This window comes from Phyllobates terribilis, unplaced genomic scaffold, assembly GCF_046119375.1.
Source record: "Phyllobates terribilis strain yellow unplaced genomic scaffold, ASM4611937v1 Scaffold_5__5_contigs__length_657084704, whole genome shotgun sequence".
NCBI classification, from domain to species: domain Eukaryota; kingdom Metazoa; phylum Chordata; class Amphibia; order Anura; family Dendrobatidae; genus Phyllobates; species Phyllobates terribilis.
The window spans coordinates 617,282,004-617,302,822 of record NW_027362765.1 but is presented as its reverse complement, the minus strand read 5'-3'; the positions used below and the strand labels follow the sequence as shown (position 1 = coordinate 617,302,822).

The following is a 20,819-nucleotide window of genomic DNA, read 5'->3' as shown; positions in this document are numbered from 1 at the left end:
TCTTCAAAGTAGCCACCTTTTGCTTTGATGACTGCTTTGCACACTCTTGACATTCTCTTGATGAGCTTCAAGAGGTAGTCACCGGAAATGGTCTTCCAACAATCTTGAAGGAGTTCCCAGAGATGCTTAGCACTTGTTGGTCCTTTTGCCTTCACTCTGCAGTCCAGCTCACCCCAAACCATCTCGATTGGGTTCAGGTCTGGTGACTGTGGAGGCCAGGTCATCTGGCGTAGCACCCCATCACTCTCCTTCTTGGTCAAATAACCCTTACACAGCCTGGAGATGTGTTTGGGGTCATTGTCCTGTTGATGCCTTCAGTGTGAATGGACAGTTTTCATAGTCATGAAAATACAGAAAAATCTTTCAATGAGAAGGTGTGTCCAAACTTTTTGTCTGTACTGTGTGTAGGACACTGAAACAGTCGAGTGTTTCCCTTCTCCCATCATCTACAATGCATATAAGGGCCATTCACGCATGTGACATTTCTTCATCTGATCTACTCCTTTCTGTGCTACAGGAATCAGGATTCGCACATTCTGCCACAATACGGCTCCCCCAGAAATGACCCCACAGCACACCATAATTACCTTCCCTTTCAGTGCTATGCCTCGCTGGTCTTCTCCATGACATATAAAATACATATGACCAAGCACATGGTTGAGGGCACACAGAAGGGTATCCTGGGCCACAGATTATGCACTTTTGATCTAGAGCAAGAATTTTTTTTTTAAATTAGCAAATGGCCTTGTTGGATAGGTCATCAAATTTGTTGTGACCGAACAACCCCCTTAACTAATAAATGTTTTGCTGCAATTGTCACGATTTTCTTGACCAAAACAAAATGAATGTACTTTTTGTTTTTCATTTTGCTATATACTTGTGTTTATTCTCCCTTTTTTTTCCTTGTTCATTCTGTCAGATGGAGCCGTGCAGTTGACCAGGCCATACTACAATTATCAACTGGTTCAGCACTACTATGCTGAGCGTCGGAAAAAGCTGGAGCATTTGTCTAGGTAGTGAAAATGTTGCTCTGTTTTCTGTAATACGGACTTCAGTTCCCTACCACTTTTTCTAGTCAGTTTGTCAGAAATCCCTATTGGAGCTCATTCAGACGTCCATAAAAACTGTCTGAGATGGAACTGCAATGCACATTCTGGCCACTGCTCTCCAGACTCGAGAGTGACCGGCTCATAGAAATACATGAAGCTGTCACGCTTGGGTCTGGAGACCCGCAGCCAGTCTGTGCATTAGCGTCTGTGCTTAGACGTCTGAATAAGCCCTTTGCTGATGGTGGTTTTTTTTTTTTTTCCCTTGACACAAAATTGAAAAATCTAAAGGAAAGAGTCTTGCTCCTTTTATTGGATTTATTCCCCAAAAATTGCATGCTAGGTAACACATTCATCCTTCTCCATCACCCCATTTCTGCCGCATGAAAGTGCACACGTTTTAGTTGGAGCAGAGAGCTTTTGGTGTAAATGCCATCATTGGGACCGGATTGGATTAGGTTCTTCTGTATAGATCAGAGGCTGTTAATTGCTGTCCGACCTACATGTTACTTTGTGCTGCTGGAAAGCCACAATTACAAGGTTCTAGAAGCGCTGGAGTGTCCAGGTCTGACCGTATATAAATGACTCTGGGCTGAATACTTATTGACAACATCCAAATCTGAGACTGTTAAGGGGGAGAAAAAAAGTAACATTTAATTAAATATAAGAAAACATTTTAAATTTGTAAATGTATATGGCCATGATAACAGATGAATAAAACTTCTCAGACATTTTCGGAAGGCAGAGATTACAAAATTAAAAAATTGTTCTGAAGGCCAAACGTGACCCTTGCCTTTAAGGAGTTATACAAACTGATTAATAATATTGCGCAACATTTTTTTTATTGCTTTTAGGGGTATAAAGGTAACACTTTTTATGTTTCCTATGTTACAGAGGTAAATGGAATTCTACCTTGATGATCGATAACCTGATTTCTCGGCTTGGAGAAAGAGTTGAGCATTTATGGAAGAGAGACGGTGGCTCAGGCAAATATCCACCTGCTACCTTGCATGTAAGAAAAACCAATAAGGCAATCTTATGTTTATGCCATAACTGTTTAGTACTGTTCCAATCACTTCAAACCCATTTAACTATACATCACAGGCCAAGTTCTTTCTCTTCCAAAGTGTTAATGCTAATTGGGTGCTGAAGTGGAACTTACAACTGAACCTCATTGAAATGCATGTTCAGTGTAAAACAGCATGGAAAGTATCTGATCTGTTTCTGCTGTGGACTCTTCATTATGATCAGTAAAGGTTCTGGTGTGTGGTCCTCTTTAAGCGTTTGAAAACATTTTCATACCATCTTTTTATCGATTACTTCAATAAATTCTTGGATGTTAGAAGCTGGAACATTTTTCCATTGCAGTTTTAGACCTTTATACTTTATCCGGTAGCTTTAACAAAAGTTATTGGATATATCGCTACTATTTCAAATGTCTGCCTCTGAAGTTGATGTAAAGTTCCTAATGCTTAGCGGGCAACAGAAGGTTGTCCAGCAACTCAATGAAATAACTTTTATTCCTCATCCATCTCCGCCGGTCATCGATCCACCAAGGCTGATGCTGCAGTGGAGTGCTATTGAGCCCCTAATCCGTAGAGGTTCCTGAAGGGTTTAGCCTGTGGACTTCCAAAAAAAATTGGAAGGATGAGTATTATAACCCACCCTCCCCCAAATCGCACTGTTGCCTACTGAATTGCTCCTCCAAACCTCTGCCTTAGGGGCTTCCTCCTGGGTTTGTTTGGGGATTGTCTCCTTTTTATTTCCTAATTTTCAAAATCTAATTTGTAGTGCTATATCATAAAACTATTTTATCTCGCTCTCCCTGCTCGGGGTAATCTGAGGCTTGACTTTTTGTTGTCAATGGGCACTTTTCACGCTGTTTGTGGGACGGTCACTTTTTTTTTTTACTGGCTTTCAGTCCTGGGCTTCTCCTTTGCCTCCATCTGATCTTCCTGTTCGTCTACACCTCCTTTCTACAGCTCCAGCCACCTTTCTGCTGCCAACATAATTTTGGGACGCAGTTCTGTGATTTTACGGCTCTTGAACCTCTCCCTGGTACTTTTAGGCGTCGTCCTGGTCCTATTTAATTTTTTTCTATGTGCCATGTCCTTTTCCAAGGGAGAACTTATTTTAGGAAGCTTTCCCCCTGTTGCACTGGTCACCTATTTTGTTTGTTTGCTCTGTGACAAATGTTTAACATGTGGTCAGTGAGGCTGCCTTAACGCTTCGCCTACTCACAACCCCTTAGATTCCCCTAAAGAACTGAGCAGCATGTGCCAGATCTTTGACTTTGGCTCAAAGTAACCTGGCCACCCTCTCCCAGTCCACAGTTGATTTCTCTAGATCGCTTGCTAGCCCAACTTGCGTGTCAATGTTTTCTTTCCTAAGTCGAGTAATTCTGCCCTGTCTCACATAGAAATTGAGGCGCATACTTCCCTATGCACAGATGCTTTCACAAGACATAGGATTTCTTCCCACACATCCTCTGGCATTCCTCGGACAGTGCCACTGCGGATGAGATTGCGTCTGCCCCTGCCCAGTCTGATTCTCCAGGGGTTACCTCTGAGTGATTCTGAGTCTGAGCAGAATACTAAGCTAGCCTCTGCATTGCATGACCTTTGCTGGGCAATGAGGGCCACCCTCGAAGTCAAGTAAGTAGTGTCCTCCTCTCCTTCCCAAAAAGTAGTTTCCTTCCGTCAAGTCCGGCAACCATTCTCTTTTCCAACCATGAAGACTTGGTGATGCTCTTACCAAAGAATGGCAGTACGGACTGACTCGTGCCTTCCTCTAGGAGGTTTGAGGTAATTTTCTCCTTGCAGAGTAATTAGTTGTCAAATTTTCTATACCTCCCTCTGTTGAAGCCCAGGTAGCTAGTGTCTAGAGCCACTACCTTGCTCTTCTCTCATTCAGTATCCCTCAGATAAAAGTTCAGGACTCTAAAAAGTGGCAGCAAGTTGATGTCATGCTTCTGTGGCGTGTCTCGTATTTCTTTACAAAAGGTGTGATTTCTTGTGGCAATAACCTCCATTGATAGCGTGCCTGAGCACACTTCCCTTTCCTGCGGGGCTCTCTTATTTTGTTCCCTATCAGGACAAGCTGTTCTTGTTCTCTGTGCTACATTGTTTTCCAAAAGTTGATCAAGTCATTCCCCATTAATGATAACATTGTTCTCCCCTCCTTGTGCCTATCCTCCTGCTGGTCCCTGTGACTGTTTTCCCTCTGTCTAGATATGGTCAGAGCCATTAGGGCCTATCTTTCTTATGGAAATCTTCCAGAGATCCAATTCTCTTTTTGTGATCCCTGATGGGTCACACTAGGCTGGTCAACCTCCAAGACAACCATTCCCATATTGATCAGTTTCGCTATTATGCAAGCTAACAAGACCAAGGGTAAATCTCCACTGTTCAAGATTACTGCTGATTCCACAAGGTTGGTCGGAGCCTCCTGGGCAGTCTGGTTGGCTGCTATCTGGCCTCTGTCCACACTTTTTGTAAAATTTTACAAGATTTACACTATGGCTTCTGCCAACTTGTGATATATGGTGCTGCAGTCTGGTATGCGGTTTGTTATTTGTTGTTTTTCCCCAACCATTGGGCGTTCTCTGGGATGCTCACGGTCCTGTAACTCGCAATTATAGAATTGTGAAAATTGCATTTTTCTTACTGTAAAATCCCTTTCTCATTGAATATACTGGGTCACATTGCTGTTGTCTTCCCATTTTTCAGTACTTTATATGGTATGTTGAACATCTTTTTTGATTTTTTTTCTTATTCTTTCAATATAGTAGTATGAAAAATTTAAAAAAAAAGTAAAGCTGAAACTTACAAATGTTCAATTTCTTCATAATAGTCCTATGCTACTTTTTATCTCCCTAAAGCATCTCTCTCAACTAGTTTTAACCGGACAGCCCCTTTATCACTTATTTGCAGTATGGGTGATGACTTGCTAATCGGTTGGTGTCTGGGTGTTGGGACCCACACCAACGTGGAACTTTCATTCCCAAAGAGGAACATTTATCCCCGATTAGAAATGGAGCATCATATCGGATGGCTGCCCCTATAATCATGCACAGAAAATATGATAGTCATACAACTTAACTCGGAAGAAGAATGATATACGATATGGTATTATTTACCCCTTCACAACATCTGCCATATATGTACGGCACTTTGGGTAGTGCATTCCCGCAAACTGCTGTTCATGTACGCCGCTGCGAGGTCCTGTCACTGCGCTGAATCACGATGGCTGCTGTCTCTTACAGCTGACCATCCCTGCACCTTGTCAGTTGTCATTCCAGTAACTTGGGTATCTATGGTTATGATAAATCATATAGTGAGTTAGTTGCTAGTGGTATTATCCATGGATGCACATGAGGTAAGCGACATAGTGAATCTGAAGAACTATACTTAATTTTTAATTGGAGGTATTTGCTAATATTATAACTACTGCTTGATCTTTGAGATGGGAATACCCCTTTTTAACTTTTTTCGTTCTTGCTAACTGATCTTTAACACTGTGTGTTGCAGGCACTTCTAGACGTGTATCTACTAGAAGATACAGATGAAATAAACAAACACACAATTGTATCCTTTTTCCGTTTACCAGATGACCTAAAACAAAAAGGTCTCATGATTTCCACCATATTTGTGATTTATGCCAGACAAAGGCGTATGGTTTAGTGGAAAAGGCCTGGCTTAAAGTGCAACACTGTGGGCCAAAAGTTCACCAATTTCTTTCACAAATTAAGCTAGAGTTCTCTTGTCTAAACCAAAACATATAGTTTTGTGCAAAACATTTATAATTATTTACAAGACTATGTATTGCAAATAACCTTAACCACTTGTATACCAGATGGTCTATTTTTTGTTGGATGTCATGTACTCGTTCTCAGATAAGCCGGATTCTTCCATAGAATCATTTCCCGCAGCTTTTTCCATCCCTTGTGGTCTAATAAAACTTACTCAAGGCTTTTGGCTTCTGGATCACAATGATTATCAGGTATTGTTTTTACTGTTTACTTGTATTTTTAATTATTATAGTACCCTTAAGGTTGTGTAGATATCTGGGCTGGTAATATCATCCTGGTAATTCTACTGAACTCAACCGGTTCAGTAAAAATACCTTTTCACTTTGCTTTATAAAGAAGAAACCCCTTCAGAAATGCTGATATGTAGCTGATCTGGCTCTAATAGAAAACGGGGAATTTAGAGTTTTGTCCTTCCACACAATCCATACCATTTTACTTCAGATACACACTTCATTTACAGGGGTTGTCCACTACCGACAAACCCTTAACTCCATTCCCCCTAGAAATGAAAAGTAATGTATATTAGTCTTCCGCAACGGTTGGCAGTCAAGCGAGATAGGCGCTGCTATTCCTGGCAGGTGACATTGTTGTTTCACATGACTGCCGCAGCAAATCCGCAGCGTATTGACTGCAGCCTTTACTATTTTGTCAGAGCAGACGTCTGCGATTCTTGTCTTGTGTCCACATCAACCTGTCACCCGCTGGGAACTACAGCATCGTCATTGCTCAAGGCGCTGCGGCAATTGAATATACAGTGTGTGTCTATGTATATATAGTCTATAATTGATGTTATGTATGTTAAAGGGTTTGGGACTTTAATATTGATTCACAATCTTTAGGATAGGTCACCAGTTTCCAATCATTGGGGGTGAGACTCTCCACACCCCCACTTATCAGCTCTTCCAGTTGCCAGTGGCAGCCAGACGTACTCAGTTGTGAAGCGGAATTACACAGTCCGACAACTGCACAGTAGTCTCTTCCGTGTACTGTACAGGCGGCAAATGTGTAGTACCAGGTTGTGGCCACTTTACAGTTGATGGCGCTGTGCAGCTCCACAGCTGACACTTAAAGCATCTGATTGGTGGGGGGGAGTTAAATGTCACACCCCCAGCATTCAGATATTGATGACCTATCGTAACGATAATCCGTCACTAGCAAAGTCCCAGACAACTGCTTTTAAGGATTTTATTACTCATTTCTCTGAGCTGCCGGCTTCTGCACATCTTTAAGGTAACCTGTCACCTCCAAAAAAATATGCTATTTATCTGCATATATAGTGGTAATCTGTAGGTAAGTGGCTATGGAATCATGTCTGGAAAGCTTACTGGAGAAAGGGATGAAAAAAAGTTAATTTTCCAGAATTAGGACATGAATTCACATCCTAGGAAGGGGTCCGCATGTGTGGAGGGGACTTAGGAGCTGAGCGTCTTCCACACTTGGCTAATGCTGGCTGTAAGACATAGCTGACATCAGTCTCTAACAGCCGCTGCCGGAGAGAAGTTTCCGTTGCGATGGTTACCAATTTAAACACTGCTGCCAATCTGGTGGGGACCGATTAGTTACTATGACAGCCGGTGGTATGCTGAAGATTCTGTCATTGTCCTCTTAATACCACGATCTCAACTACAGTGGGGAAAAAAAGTATTTAGTCAGCCACCAATTGTGCAAGTTCTCCCACTTAAAAAGATGCGAGAGGCCTGTAATTGTCATCATATGTAGACCTCAACTATGAGAGACAAAATGAGAAAGCAAATCCTGAAAATCACATTGTCTGATTTGGAAAGATTTTTTTTTTAAATTTTGGTGGAAAATAAATATTTGGTCAATAACAAAAGTTCATCTCAATACTTTGTTATATATCCTTTGTTGGCAATGACAGAGGTCAAACGTTTTCTGTAAGTCTTCACAAGGTTGGCACACACTGTTGCTGGTATGTTGGCCCTTTCCTCCATGCAGATCTCCTCTAGAGCAGTGATGTTTTGGGGCTGTCACTGGGCAACACGGACTTTCAACTCCCTCCAAAGATTTTCTATAGAGTTTAGATCTGGAGACTGGCTAGGCCACTCCAGGACCTTTAAAAATGCTTCTTACGAAGAAACTTCTTCTTTGCCCTGGCGGTGTGCTTAGTATCATGGTCATGCTGAAAGACCCAGCCACGTTTCATCTTCAATGCCCTTGCTGATGGAAGGAGGTTTTCACTCAAAATCTCATGATACTTGGCCCCATTCATTCTTTCTTGTACACGGATCAGTCGCCCTGGTCCCTTGGCAGAGAAACAGCCCCAAAGCATGACGTTGCAACCCCCATGCTTCACAGTAGGTATGGTGTTCTTTGGATGCAACTCCACATTCTTTCTCCTCCAAACACGCTGAGTTGTGCTTCTACCAAACAGTTCTACTTTGGTTTCAGATGACCATATGACATTCTCCCAATACTCTTCTGGATCATCCAAATGCTCTCTAGCAAACTTCAGACGGGCCCGGACATGTAATGGCTTATGCAGGGGGACACGTCTGGCACTTCAGGATCTGAGTCCCTGGTGGCGTAGTGTGTTACTGATGGTAGCCTGTAAAGTTGGTCCCAGCTATCTGCAGGTCATTCACTAGGTCCCCCCGTGTGGTTCTGGGATTTTTGCTCACCATTCTGGAGATCATTTTAACCCCACGGGGTGAGATCTTGTGTGGAGCCCCAGATGGAGGGAGAATATCCGTGGTCTTTGTATGTGTTCCATTTTCTGATTATTGCTCCCACAGTTGATTTCTTCACACCAAGCTGCTTGCCTATTGCAGATTCAGTCTTCCCAGCCTGATGCAGGGCTACAATTTTGTTTCTGGTGTCCTTCGCCAGCTCTTTCGTCTTCACCGTAGTGAAGTTTGGAGTGTGACTGTTTGAGGTTATGGACAGGTGTCTTTTATAATGATAACAAGTTCAAACAGGAGCCAGTACTACAGGTAATGAGTGGAGGACAGAGGAGCCTCATAAAGAAGAAGTTACAGGTCTGTGAGAGCCAGAAATCTTGCTTGTTTGTAATTGACAAATACTTATTTTCCACCAAAATGTGAAAAAAAAAATCTTTCCAAATCAGACAATGTGATTTTCAGGATTTGTTTTGTCATGTTGTCTCTCATAGTTGAGGTCGACCTATGATGTCAGTTACAGGCCTCTCATCTTATTAAGTGGGAGAACTTGCACAATTGGTGACTAAATACTTTTTCCCCACTGTATATACTGCATTACTGTATGTGCTATAAACGATCACCGGTTTCACAAAAATGTGAATAAAAAGTTTTTAAAAGTTGAATAAATTAAAATCGCCCCCTTTTCCTCAGTTTAAAAATAAAGGAACAAAAACACTTGTTGTTGCTGCATTCATAAAAGTACAGTCCATTAAAATACGTAACGAATTAATCCATTAACCCATAAAAAAAAAAGCTAGAATTTCATTTTTTTGGGTCACCTCACCAACCTGGAAAAAAGTAATTAATAAGCAAACCGTGCATTATATGTACACAAAATTGGTTTCAATAAAAATGTCAGGATAGCACACAAGAGTCTAGGAAAATGGCAACACAAAATAATGTTTTGCTTTCTAAGACCACTTAGTGGACCGGTCACCAAATTTTCCATGTTCAACTGGATATAATAATGGTTGCACAGCAGTATAAAATGTTTGTTTTGTGTTTTTTTCCTCTTTTTTTTTTTTTCTTAAATTTTACCCCTAATGAGTTATCACAGAGATGTCACTGGTGACGTATGGTTCTTACACCTGTATGATGCTGACCAATCCATAAGCCGGCAGCAACATAGCAAACACGCCCCACCATAGCGTAGAGCAGGTTTGTCAGTGAGTAGGATGTAATCCCGTTTATGTCTGCAGTGCGATCAGTGATTAGAAAAGAGCTGACAGAAGGGTTTATGGGACACATTTAAAGGGAACCGGTCACCCCCCCCGGTGATATCAGACCTCTACTATGGGCATGCAGGTGATAGAAAAGTAACTCTATACTACCTGTATGGCCCATAGTAGAGGTCTGATGGGAACCTGTCACCCCCCCCGGTGATATCAGACCTCTACTATGGGCATGCAGGGTATAGAAAAGTAACTCTATACTACCTGTATGGCCCATAGTGGAGGTCTGATGGGAATCTGTCACCCCCCCGGTGATATCAGACCTCTACTATGGGCATGCAGGTTATAGAAAAGTAACTCTATACTACCTGTATGGCCCATAGTAGAGGTCTGATGGGAATCTGTCCCCCCCGGTGATATCAGACCTCTACTATGGGCATGCAGGTTATAGAAAAGTAACTCTATACTACCTGTATGGCCCATAGTAGAGGTCTGATTGCAGAGATATGTGTTTTTATAAAAGCACGTTTTCTATCCCCTGTATGGCCATATTAGAGGTCTGCTATCTCCCAGGGGGTGGCAGATTCCCTTTAAACTCCGCTGTACTGCCCCTCCCTGCACACTGCCACTCATGCAGGAGGTTAGGCTAGAAGAGGTACATCGCACACTGAGAAACCTGCTCTAAGCTATGGTGGGGGGTGTTCTTTATATGCTTTGTTGCTGCCTGCTTATGATTGGAGGAAAAGTGCACAACCCCCTGTGGAAACAAGAACACCCCCTTGCACTTAACAATTGTTAACTTGTTAGGTGCAAAATACATTGCTAATATCATCGCAACAGAGCCAAAATGAGAAAAAAAACATATTTATTCCTCACTGCAACCATTGTGTCCAGTTACACATGAAACATGTTCTCAAAGTCTCTAGTTAAATATAGAGAAATTGCTGCATGTTTGGTATCACTGTAATCGGACTGCCGTCAACCGCCAAATGAACACCCTCAAAAAAAATAAAATCCAATAATGGAGGATTGGGATGCATTTTTTTTCCTCCATTTGAACCCACTTGAAGCTTGTTTTACCATTATTCAGTATATTGTGTGGTAAAATGAATGGCACTATTCAAAATTAAAATTTGTCCTGTAAAAAATAAGCCCTCATACATTTTTTGATGGCGAAAGGTAAAAAAAATGACTGCAAAAATAAAAAAATCACCATGCCCTGAAAGGGTTAAGTTTTATTGTAAATTTTTTTCCTTTTTCTTTGCTCTCTTCCATAGGATGGTGCAGGGAGCTGCTAGTCCATACAGTGAGCGTGACTGGAATCACTGTCCCTGCAGTTGACGCTCTGCAGAGCAGCCAGTCAGTCTGCAGAGGGCCATTATTACCACTCATTTTGCAGAGAAATATGTTTTTTGGAGGTGATAGGTTCCCTTTAAGAAAGAATAACAGATCTTTTTTCCACTTCTAGAATTCAGTGGACTGTCTGCTCCATCCTGCCACAAGTAAGGTAATGCCATGGCAGCACAATCTGATTATAGAGACCTTAATGTGCCATGGAGACCACAGACTGGCCCTACGCTATATTCTAGCTATGAAGCCTCCAATATTCAACAGTGCAGAGGTCAAACGTCACATGACTGTATTTTTAGAAAACAGGTAAGTTTTGTTGCCTTTGTCACATGTTAATTTCTAGTTGTCTTTAGACAATTAAAGAATCATGATGAATTGGGGCACAGCGATAGGTTTATGGTATCCACTGGCTGTATATTTAATGACCTATCACAATTTGTAGGCACATTTTTGAGGCCTGGAATCTGCAAAAGCTCCACTCCAGCCGATTGAATGTTGAAGAGCTGCTGAAACATATGTATGAAACATGTCAAGAAATGGGGCTTGTGGAAGATTTGCTGAAGCTTGCCTTCACAGATTCTGAACAAGTAAGAGGCCATAAAGCCAGCATAACCATGACTGTAGAAAGTTTCTTTACTCTGTCTGTCTCGTTCTCGCTATCGCAGCTTTTAGAAGCCCTCTCCCACCCAATCAGCACCCCTGCGACACAAACACGGGCTCCTGATGGCAGTCATGGCAATCTGAGGTCAAATAATGACCTCCGTCTGCCAGCTACAGTGGCCTGTTAGACCATGCAAGAAGGATGGCCTAAAAGTCTTTTGTTTGTGTAACACTGACAGGTGTAATGCATTATCCCAGTGATCAGAGTAATAAAAGGTAAAATCCCATAAAGGAATGAAGTAAAGTAAAAAAAAAAAAAAATTGAAAAAATATTTTAAATAAGAACAAAAAATTAAAAATAATTCAATAAATATGTATATGTCTGTAAAGAGAAACGAAAAAGTGCTCATTTTGTATTACCACATCCAAAACGACCCGAACTATAAAACTCACTATTTAACCCCTTCAGTGAACACCATAAAATGGCAAACTATGCTTTTTCATCATACCATTGAAAAAAGTGGAACAAAATGCAATAAAAAAGACGTATTTAAATAGCTGGTAACGTCGTCATCTTCTCCCTCAAAAAAAAGACGCCATACAGCTTCATCAGTGGAGAAATAAAAAAAAAAAAAAAGCTATAGTCCTCACATGACTGTCAGCAGAAATATACAAACATTATAGTTCTCAAAATATGGGGATGCAAAAACTGTTGTGTTTTTTTTTATAAAAGGGGGGGGGTTTAGGGCGCAAAAGTGGCCAAACACAAAAAAAAGTAATAAACCTGGTGTCTCTGTAATCATGCTGACCCACAGTGAAGGCGTTAAAAATAAAACCAATTCTGTTGATTTGTTCACTTTGCCTCCTAAAGATTTAAGTAAGGCTCAGCTCACATTTATCCTGCTCTCTATGATGAGAGACCAGACCGAGTACAGAGGAACTCTGTTGCATCATCATAGAGGAGAATGGATCCCTCAGGGGTTTCATCTGAATCACATCATTCGGAGATTTAGATGGAAACCCCAATGTAAGTGCTCAACGTAGAGCACAGTATAGATGTGATCCCAAATGTTATGTAAAATGTTCCCAATAAAAGCTTTGATTTAATTCACAAAAAAACAAGTCCCCACTCAGGTCCGTCACCTGTCAGTGGAAATATAGAGGGTTTCCACCTTACTGGTTGCACAAAGGCTCTGGAAAAGTGAAATTGCTCACCGCAAAAGAAATCCAGCAAATTCTGCACTCCCAGATCCAAATGCCCCCCTCCGTCTAAGCTGCACAATGTGCCTAAACCACGTTTAGCGTCCACAAATTTGGCACTTCTGTAGCGTTGAGGGCCCGCTTAAATTACGGGGTACATGTTTCCGGAAGCACAGGTTGGGCATAATGTATGGGCACTACAATGGCAGGTTTGCATTTTTAACTCTGCATCATCCATTAAAATTGTCACTACACCTGTAAATAAATTCCCAATTGGGTGTAATTTCCAAAATAGGGTTACTCGAGGGGGAGGTTCTGCCCTTCTGGTACGTTGGGCTCTGTATGTGGAGTCCACAAACTATTCTACAATAATTTATTCTCAAAGAGTCCTAGCGCTTCCTCCCCCCGAGTCTCACCATGTGGGTAAGCAGTACTGTATAGCCACATATGAGGTATTGCTTGGTCAGCAGAAATTGTGTGATAAACTTTGGTACCATTTCTACCCATTTTCCCTCGTAAAACAACATTTTTGTGGTATGAATACAGGATAAAAAATATCTTTTTACTGTGTTAGACAGTAGATAGAAAAATATTCAAATTTAAGAGTCCTCAGTGGTTGATGCCTTTTAATTGCTAACTGAAAAGATGGTAACAAATAGCAATCTTTTGAGACTGCTCGGGTGTCTTCATCAGGTATTATTCTGTGACACATTCTACTATAACTTGTTCACAGAGAGACAAATAATGCTCCTTCCATCCTGAGTCTCGCTGTATGGCTAAGCAGTGCTGTATTGCCACATTCAGAAGAAATTGTGTGGCAAATTTTGGTACCATTTTTACCCATTTTCCTGTGTGAAAATGGAAAATTAAATTATTTTTCTTCACTGCTCAATGGTATAAAATTCTGTGACACACCCGTGGTGTAGGGTGAATTCACTGAAGTGTAGTTTGTAAAATGTGGGTCACTATTGGTAAGGTTCTGCTGTTCTGGCACCTCAGGGGCTCTTCCAGTGGGTCATGGCACCCGTAAATCATAACAGTAAAATCTGTACTACAATATGGTGCTCTTTCCCTTCTGAGCTTTCCACTGTGCCTGAAATGTAGTTCCTGCTACATGTTGGGTATTGGTGCTCTGGGGGAAAAATGGACCTCACAGGTAGTTGTGCAATTTTTCCTATTAATTCTTATAAAAATGTAAAATTTAAGGCTAAAACAACATTATAGTGTTAAAAATGTGATAATTGTTTCTTCACCACCCAATGGTATAAAATGCTGTGAGACACATGTGATGTCCACATGTTAACTGCACCCTTGCATGAATTTATTGAGGGGTGTAGTTTGTAATGTGTGGAAATTTATTGGTGGTGTCTGTTTAACTGGCAATGTAAGGGACACTGCCAATGAAACATGGCACCCTCAAACCATTCCAGCAAATCTGCACTCCTATGGTGCTCCTTCCCTTCTGAGCCTTGCACTCTGCCTTAAAACTAGCTTTCAACCACATATGGGGTATTGGCAAACTCGAAAAATTTATCCAATTTGTTAATCAATTTCTTCAATTTACTCAGTCCAATATTATACAATTCTGTGAGTCACCTGAGGGTTAAAAATGCTCATTTCACCCCTAGATGAATTTCTCAAGTGGTGTAGTTTCCAAAATGGGGTCACTTGTGGGGGGTTTCTCCAATAAATTCCAGTCAAAATGGCACACCAAAATTCAAATATGTCTCCTTTACTTCCGAGCACTGCCTGTAGTTTTCCCCTAAATATGGGTTATCGACGTACTCGGGAGAAATTGCACAACAAATTTTGTTGCCCAATTACTCCTGCTTCTCTTGTGAAAATGAAAAGTTTGGGGCAAAACCAACATATTTGATGGAAAAATGTGATCTTTCATTTTCACGGGTTAGCGTTATAAAATTCTGTGAAGCACTTCTGGGTTCAAGGTGCTCACCAAACCTCTAGAAATATTCATTGAGGTGTGTAATTTCCAAACTTGGGTCACTTGTCAGGGGGATTCCACTGTTTAGGCACATAGGGGCTCTGCAAACACGACATGGAGTTAACTATCTATTGAAGGCAATTTTGTAGTCAAATGGTGCTCTATCCCTTCCAAGCCCTGCCGTGCGCCCAAATAGTAGTTTTCCTCCACATATGGAGTATCTGTGTACTTGGGAGAAATTGCAACAAATTTTGGGGTACATTCTTTCCTTTTTCTCGATTTTAAATGAAACATTTGGGACCACAGCAACATTTTTGTGGGAAAAATGTAAAATTGTATTTATTCTTTCTTCCATATTGCTTTAATTCCGGCGAAGCACCTAAAGAGTTAATAAACTTCTTGAATGTGGCTTTGAAGACTTTGAGGGGTGCAGTTTTTAAAAGGTGTTACTTTTGGGTATTTTCTGTCACATAGGCACCTCAAAGTCACTTAATTTACAAAACCAACATTTTTTATTTTGTTGGAAAAATGAAAAATTGCTGATAAACTTTTAACAATTGTAACGTAACAAAAAAATTGTTTTAAAAAAAAGTTGCTTATGTAAAGTAGACATGTGGCAAATATTAGTTTATTTATTTTTAGTGGTATGACCATCTTTTTTTAAAGGCATAAAAATGAAAAGTTTGACTTTTTTTTTAATTTGTCAAATTTCCAATCTTTTCATAAACACAAAGCATATTGACCTAAATTTACCACTAATATGTGTCATAATTACTGAGATATGATGTCGCATTCCAGAATTATTGCCACACATCGGTCAGAATTGAAAAATGTTGCCTGGTCAGGAAGGGGACACCATGACTTTTTGAGGGTTTCCAATATAAATGCCCCTCAGTCACTTCAAAAATAGATTTAGTAAATGTCTATAAAAAATTGCTGCTTAACTTTTAAGCCTTCTAACAGCCAAGCAAAATAAAGAAATGTTGGAAAAATTATGTTAACGTCTTAAATGCTTAACTATTTTTTTGTGACCTAGCTATCTGGCTCCATGACAGTAAATTCTGAGTTTCAAAATTTCTAATTTTCCAAATTCTAAATCATGCTGCTCTCAGATTACATAGCAAAAATTTGGTGACAGATTCTTTAACCCCCCGAGGGTGGTCGGCTCATTAATGACCAGGCCAGTTTTTACAATTCTGACCACTGTCACTTTATGAGGTAATAACTCTGGAACGCTTCAACGGATCCCCCTGATTCTGAGAATGTTTTTTCATGACATATTGTACTTCATGATTGTGGTAAAATTTCTTCAGTATGACTTGCATTTATTTGTAAAAAAAAAAGACATTTTCAAACTTTGAATTTTCATGCCCTTAAATCAGAGCGATATGTAGCACAATATAGTTAATAAATAACATTTCCCACGTTTCTGCTTTTACATTTCCCACATGTCTACTTTTACATTTTCCACGTGTCTACTTTTACATTTCCCACGTGTCGACTTTTACATTTCCCACGTGTCGACTTTTACATTTCCCACGTGTCGACTTTTACATTTCCCACGTGTCGACTTTTACATTTCCCACGTGTCTACTTTTACATTTCCCACGTGTCGACTTTTACATCAGCACAATTTTAGAACCAATTTTTTTTTTTGTTAGGAAGTTATAAGGGTTAAAAGTTGACCAGTGATTTCTCTTTTTTCCAACAAAATTTACAGAACCATTTTTTTAGGGACCACATCACATTTGAAGTGACTTTGAAGGGCCTTTATGACAGAAAATACTCAAAAGGGACACCATTCTAAAAACTGCACCCCTCAACGTGCTCAAAACCACATTCAAGAAGTTTATTAACCCTTCAGGTGCTTCACACAAATTTTTGGAATGTGGAAGAAAAAAATGAACATTTTTATTTTTTTTTCACAAAAATTTTACTTTAGACCACAATTTTTATTTTCGCAAGTGTAACAGAAAAAATAAAGCCCAAAATTTGTTGTGCAATTTTCTCCTCAGCACGCCGATACCCATTATGTGGGGGAAAACCACTGTTTGGGCGCACGGCAGGATTCAGAAAGAAAGGAGCGCCATTTGAGTTTTTGAATGTAAAATTTGCTTGAATAATTAGCAGACGCCATGTCGTGTTTGGAGAGCCCCTGATGTGCCTAAACAGTGGAAACTTCCCACAAGTGACACAATTTTGGAAACTAGACCCCTCAGGGAACTTATCTAGATGTGTGGTGAGCACCCTGAACCCCAAGGTGCTTCACAGTAGTTTAGAACATGGAGCCGTGAAAATAAAAAAAGCTAACTTTTTCCACAAAAATTATCTTTTAGCCCCAAATTTTTCATTTTCACAAAGGTAAGAGGTGAAAATTGACCCCAGAAAGTGTTGTGCAATTTCTCCTGAGTGCACCGATACCCCATATGTGGGGAAAATAGACTGTTTTGGCGCACGGCATGGTTCAGAAAGGAAGGAACACAAAATTGTCTGGAATTAAGAGTGGAAGCCATGTCGCGTTTGGAGAGCCCCTGATGTGCCTAAATAGTGGAAACCCCCCACAAGTGACCCCATTTTAAAAACTAGACCCCTCAAGGATTTTATCAAGGGGTATAGTGAACATTTTGAACTTAGAGGTACGACACAGAATTTGATAACATTAGGTCATCAAGTTGTCATTAGTCTTGAGTGCAAGTGCTCGCTACTTGAGTACTCGGGTATGCACCATGTATCGCGGGTGCTCGAGTGACATGTTCGAGTCTCCACTCGCATGTTTCATGGTTGTTAGACACCCAAAAAAAAAAAAAACATGCTTGGACCACTTGTGCATGGCAGGCAATCCACGCAACTTTTTTTTTTTGGCAACGAATCATATGGGGCGGAGACTTGAGCATGTCACTCGAGCATCCGCGATACTCAGCGCATACCTGAGCACCCGATGCAGACTCAAGTAGTGAGCACTTCCGCTCAACACTAGTCACCATATCATCTTTTTTTTTTTTTTTTTCACTTTTAAAAAAATCCCAACCCTAACCCTAGCGTTTATTTTTTACACCGTTCCTCGTGCGGTATAAGTGATTAGACGACCTTATTCTTCGGGTCGGTGCGATTTCAGCGATACCAGATCCATATCAGATTTTTATGATTGACAGCTGTCACACACGAAAAGGTGCTTTTTTTTTTTTTTGCATAGACTAGTTTTAGCATCGCCATATTTTGAGAGCTATTATTTTTCCATATTTTGGCCGACAGTCATGTGATGGCTTGTTTTTTATGGGACAAGTGAATGTTTTTATTGGTACCATTTTTGGGCACGTGACATTTTGTGATCGCTTTTTTCTTCCGATTTTTAGGAGGCAGAATAAACAAAAACCAACAATTCAGGAATTGTTTTTTTTTTTTGTTTGTTTGTTTGTTTTTTTTAATGCATTTCCGCATGTGGTAAAATTGATAAGGCAGCGTTATTCTTTGGGTCAGTACGTTTACATCAGTGCCACATTTATATATTTTTTTTATGTTTTGGCGCTTTTACACAATAAAGAGTGTTTTATTGAAAAAAAAATTTTGTATCGCTTTTTTCTGTGACCTATAACATTTTTATTTTTTGGCTGATGGAGTCTTCTACATTTCCCTTCTCCACTGGTAGAATCTCCTAGCAGGTTATCCAGTATGCATTCAATCAGACAACGCCACAGCCGTGGCATACATACACCGACAGGGCTTAACAAGCCGCAAATCCGTTATCACGGCGGTCTCATGGATTCTGGTCTGGGCCGAGTGACACGTGCCAGCAATATCGTCAGTACACATTTGGGCCGCCGACTTCCTTAGTCATCAGACTCTCCTCGGGCGAGTGGACACTCAACCCCATCGTGTTCGATAAGATCTGTCACAGATGGGGCACCACCGACGTCTATCTAATGGTGCCTCACTTCGTAGCCAGGTCTCGCTACCCCTCTGGCAGTCGGTTATGACACCCTCCTCATTCCATGATTTCATTTTCATCTTCCTTACCTCTTTCCGCCTCTGCCACTGATCCCGAGAGTCATCAAGAAGACCAAGGCAGAGGGAGTCCCAGTAATCATGGTGGCTGTAGACTGGCCCAGAAGGGACCTACTCTCTCTCTCTCAGGGTCCCCTCTTCCACCAGAATTCTCTGTCTCTGAATTTAATGGCATTGGTTTTGAGAGAAGCATGTTTTTCATCCCAGGTCATACAGACCATGGTCAGAGCAAGAAAGCCCGCGTCCTCACGCATTTAACATCGGACTTGGAAGGCCTTTTTTTTTTCTTTTTTTTTTTTTGATGGTGTGAAAACAACCTTTTCTGCTCACATGTCTTTTTCTCTTCCATCCATCTTGGCTTTTCTCCAGTTGGGACTCGACTCTGGGCTTTCTATCAGTACTCTCAAGGTTCAGATCTCTGCACTCTCAATTCTTTTTCAACGGAATTTGGCTTCTCGTCCCAAGCTCAAGACCTTCCTCCATGGAGTTGCTCGCCTGGCTTTGCCATATTGCCCTCCTGTAGGCTCTTGGGACCTTAATCTGGTCTAAGCATCCTTCAGCAAGCCCCCTTCGAACCTATCCATGACATCTTGTCGTCATTCCTTTCCTGGAAGGTTGCCTTTTTGGTAGCCATCACGTCCTTCAGAAGAGTTTGAGCTGGCAGCTCTCTAGTCGCTCTCCTTTTCTCATTCTCCATCAGGACAAGGTAGTTTTCAGACCAGTTCCTCCTTTCTTAAGGTAGTCTCCTCATTCCACATCAACGAGGACATTGTTCTGCCTTCTTTCTGGTCATCTCTGGTTCATCCCCTTGAAAGATCCCTTCACAATCTGGACCTGAGCAGAGCTCTGTGTCTACCTATCAAGGACCGCTTCATTCAGATGTTCTGACACCTTGTTTGTCATCTGAGGGTCATCGCAAGGATCTCCCTGCTACAAAATCTAACCATCGCTGAATTCGCTCGGCTATACTGGAGGCATATCGCGCTACACACAGGCTACCCCTTCCGGGAGTAAGAGCGCTCTCCACCCAAGCGTTGGGGGCTTCTTGGACTGTTTGCCAACAGGCCTCTGCAACCCAGATTTGCAAAGCTGATACCTGGTCATCTCGTTACACTTTCACAAGGTTCTACAGAGTAGATATCTACGCCTCGGTCTATGCTGGCCTAGGTATGAAGATTCTGCAAGCGGTGGTCGCCTGCCGTCCAAGCTGATTTGGCAGTTATTCTATTCCCTCCTTGGGACTGATTTAGGACATCCCATGGTTACCTGTGTCCCCCAATGAAGCAATAACGAAAGAAGGATTTTTTGTACTCACTGTAAAATCTTTCTTAGAGCCTTCACTGGGGGACACAGCATCCTCCCTGGTTTATGCCTATGTTGGGCCTATGTGCCTCTGTTGGGCCTGTATATAGTTCGGTTGTTTGTTGCTTCTCTTACTGCTTGTTCACTAACTGACGAGCTTTGTGCCAGTCGATGGGTGTATACTGCTGAGGAGGAGCTAATTCTTTTTTTGCCTAGCGGCCTCCCAGCGACAGATGCATACACTCATGGCTACCTGTGTCCACCAATAAAGGCTCAAAGAAAGAGCTTTTACGGTGAGTACCAAAAATCCCTCTTTTGCGGGACGAGTTACAGATTTTTTTGTTGCCATTTTGGGGCACATAATGTTTTATGATTGCTTTTTATTCAGATATTCAGACACCATGAACAAAAAACAGTAATTTAGTTATTTATGTTTTTTATTTTTTGCGCCGTTCACTGTGTGGTAAGTGATAAGACTGATTTGTCCATTGGGTCGGTACGATTACAGAGATACCAGATTTATATTGTTTTTTTATGCTTTGCTATTTTTACACACTAAAAACAATGTTTTACAAAAATGAATTAGTTTTTACATTGCCATATTCTGAGAACTGTAACTTTTTTTTTTTTTGCTGAATGAGCCATATTGCAGTTTTTGTTTTGCGGGACGGTTTGGCGATTTTAATTTATACCATTCTTTTTTTCTTCATATGACTT

At 41.0% G+C, this 20,819-nt stretch overlaps 1 protein-coding gene across 1 annotated transcript in view; it reads left to right on the top strand.

Moving 5' to 3' along the window:
- The window catches only part of LOC141273763 (protein ELYS-like), a 112,975-nt gene that overhangs the window by 46,105 nt on the left and 46,051 nt on the right, over nucleotides 1-20,819 (top strand). Inside the window, exons 17-22 of the mRNA XM_073686101.1 lie at nucleotides 920-1,013; nucleotides 1,941-2,058; nucleotides 5,576-5,632; nucleotides 5,901-6,047; nucleotides 11,175-11,362; nucleotides 11,499-11,643. Of these exons, the coding sequence (XP_073542202.1) occupies nucleotides 920-1,013; nucleotides 1,941-2,058; nucleotides 5,576-5,632; nucleotides 5,901-6,047; nucleotides 11,175-11,362; nucleotides 11,499-11,643 (749 nt within the window). The remainder of the gene's footprint in view (nucleotides 1-919; nucleotides 1,014-1,940; nucleotides 2,059-5,575; nucleotides 5,633-5,900; nucleotides 6,048-11,174; nucleotides 11,363-11,498; nucleotides 11,644-20,819) is intronic.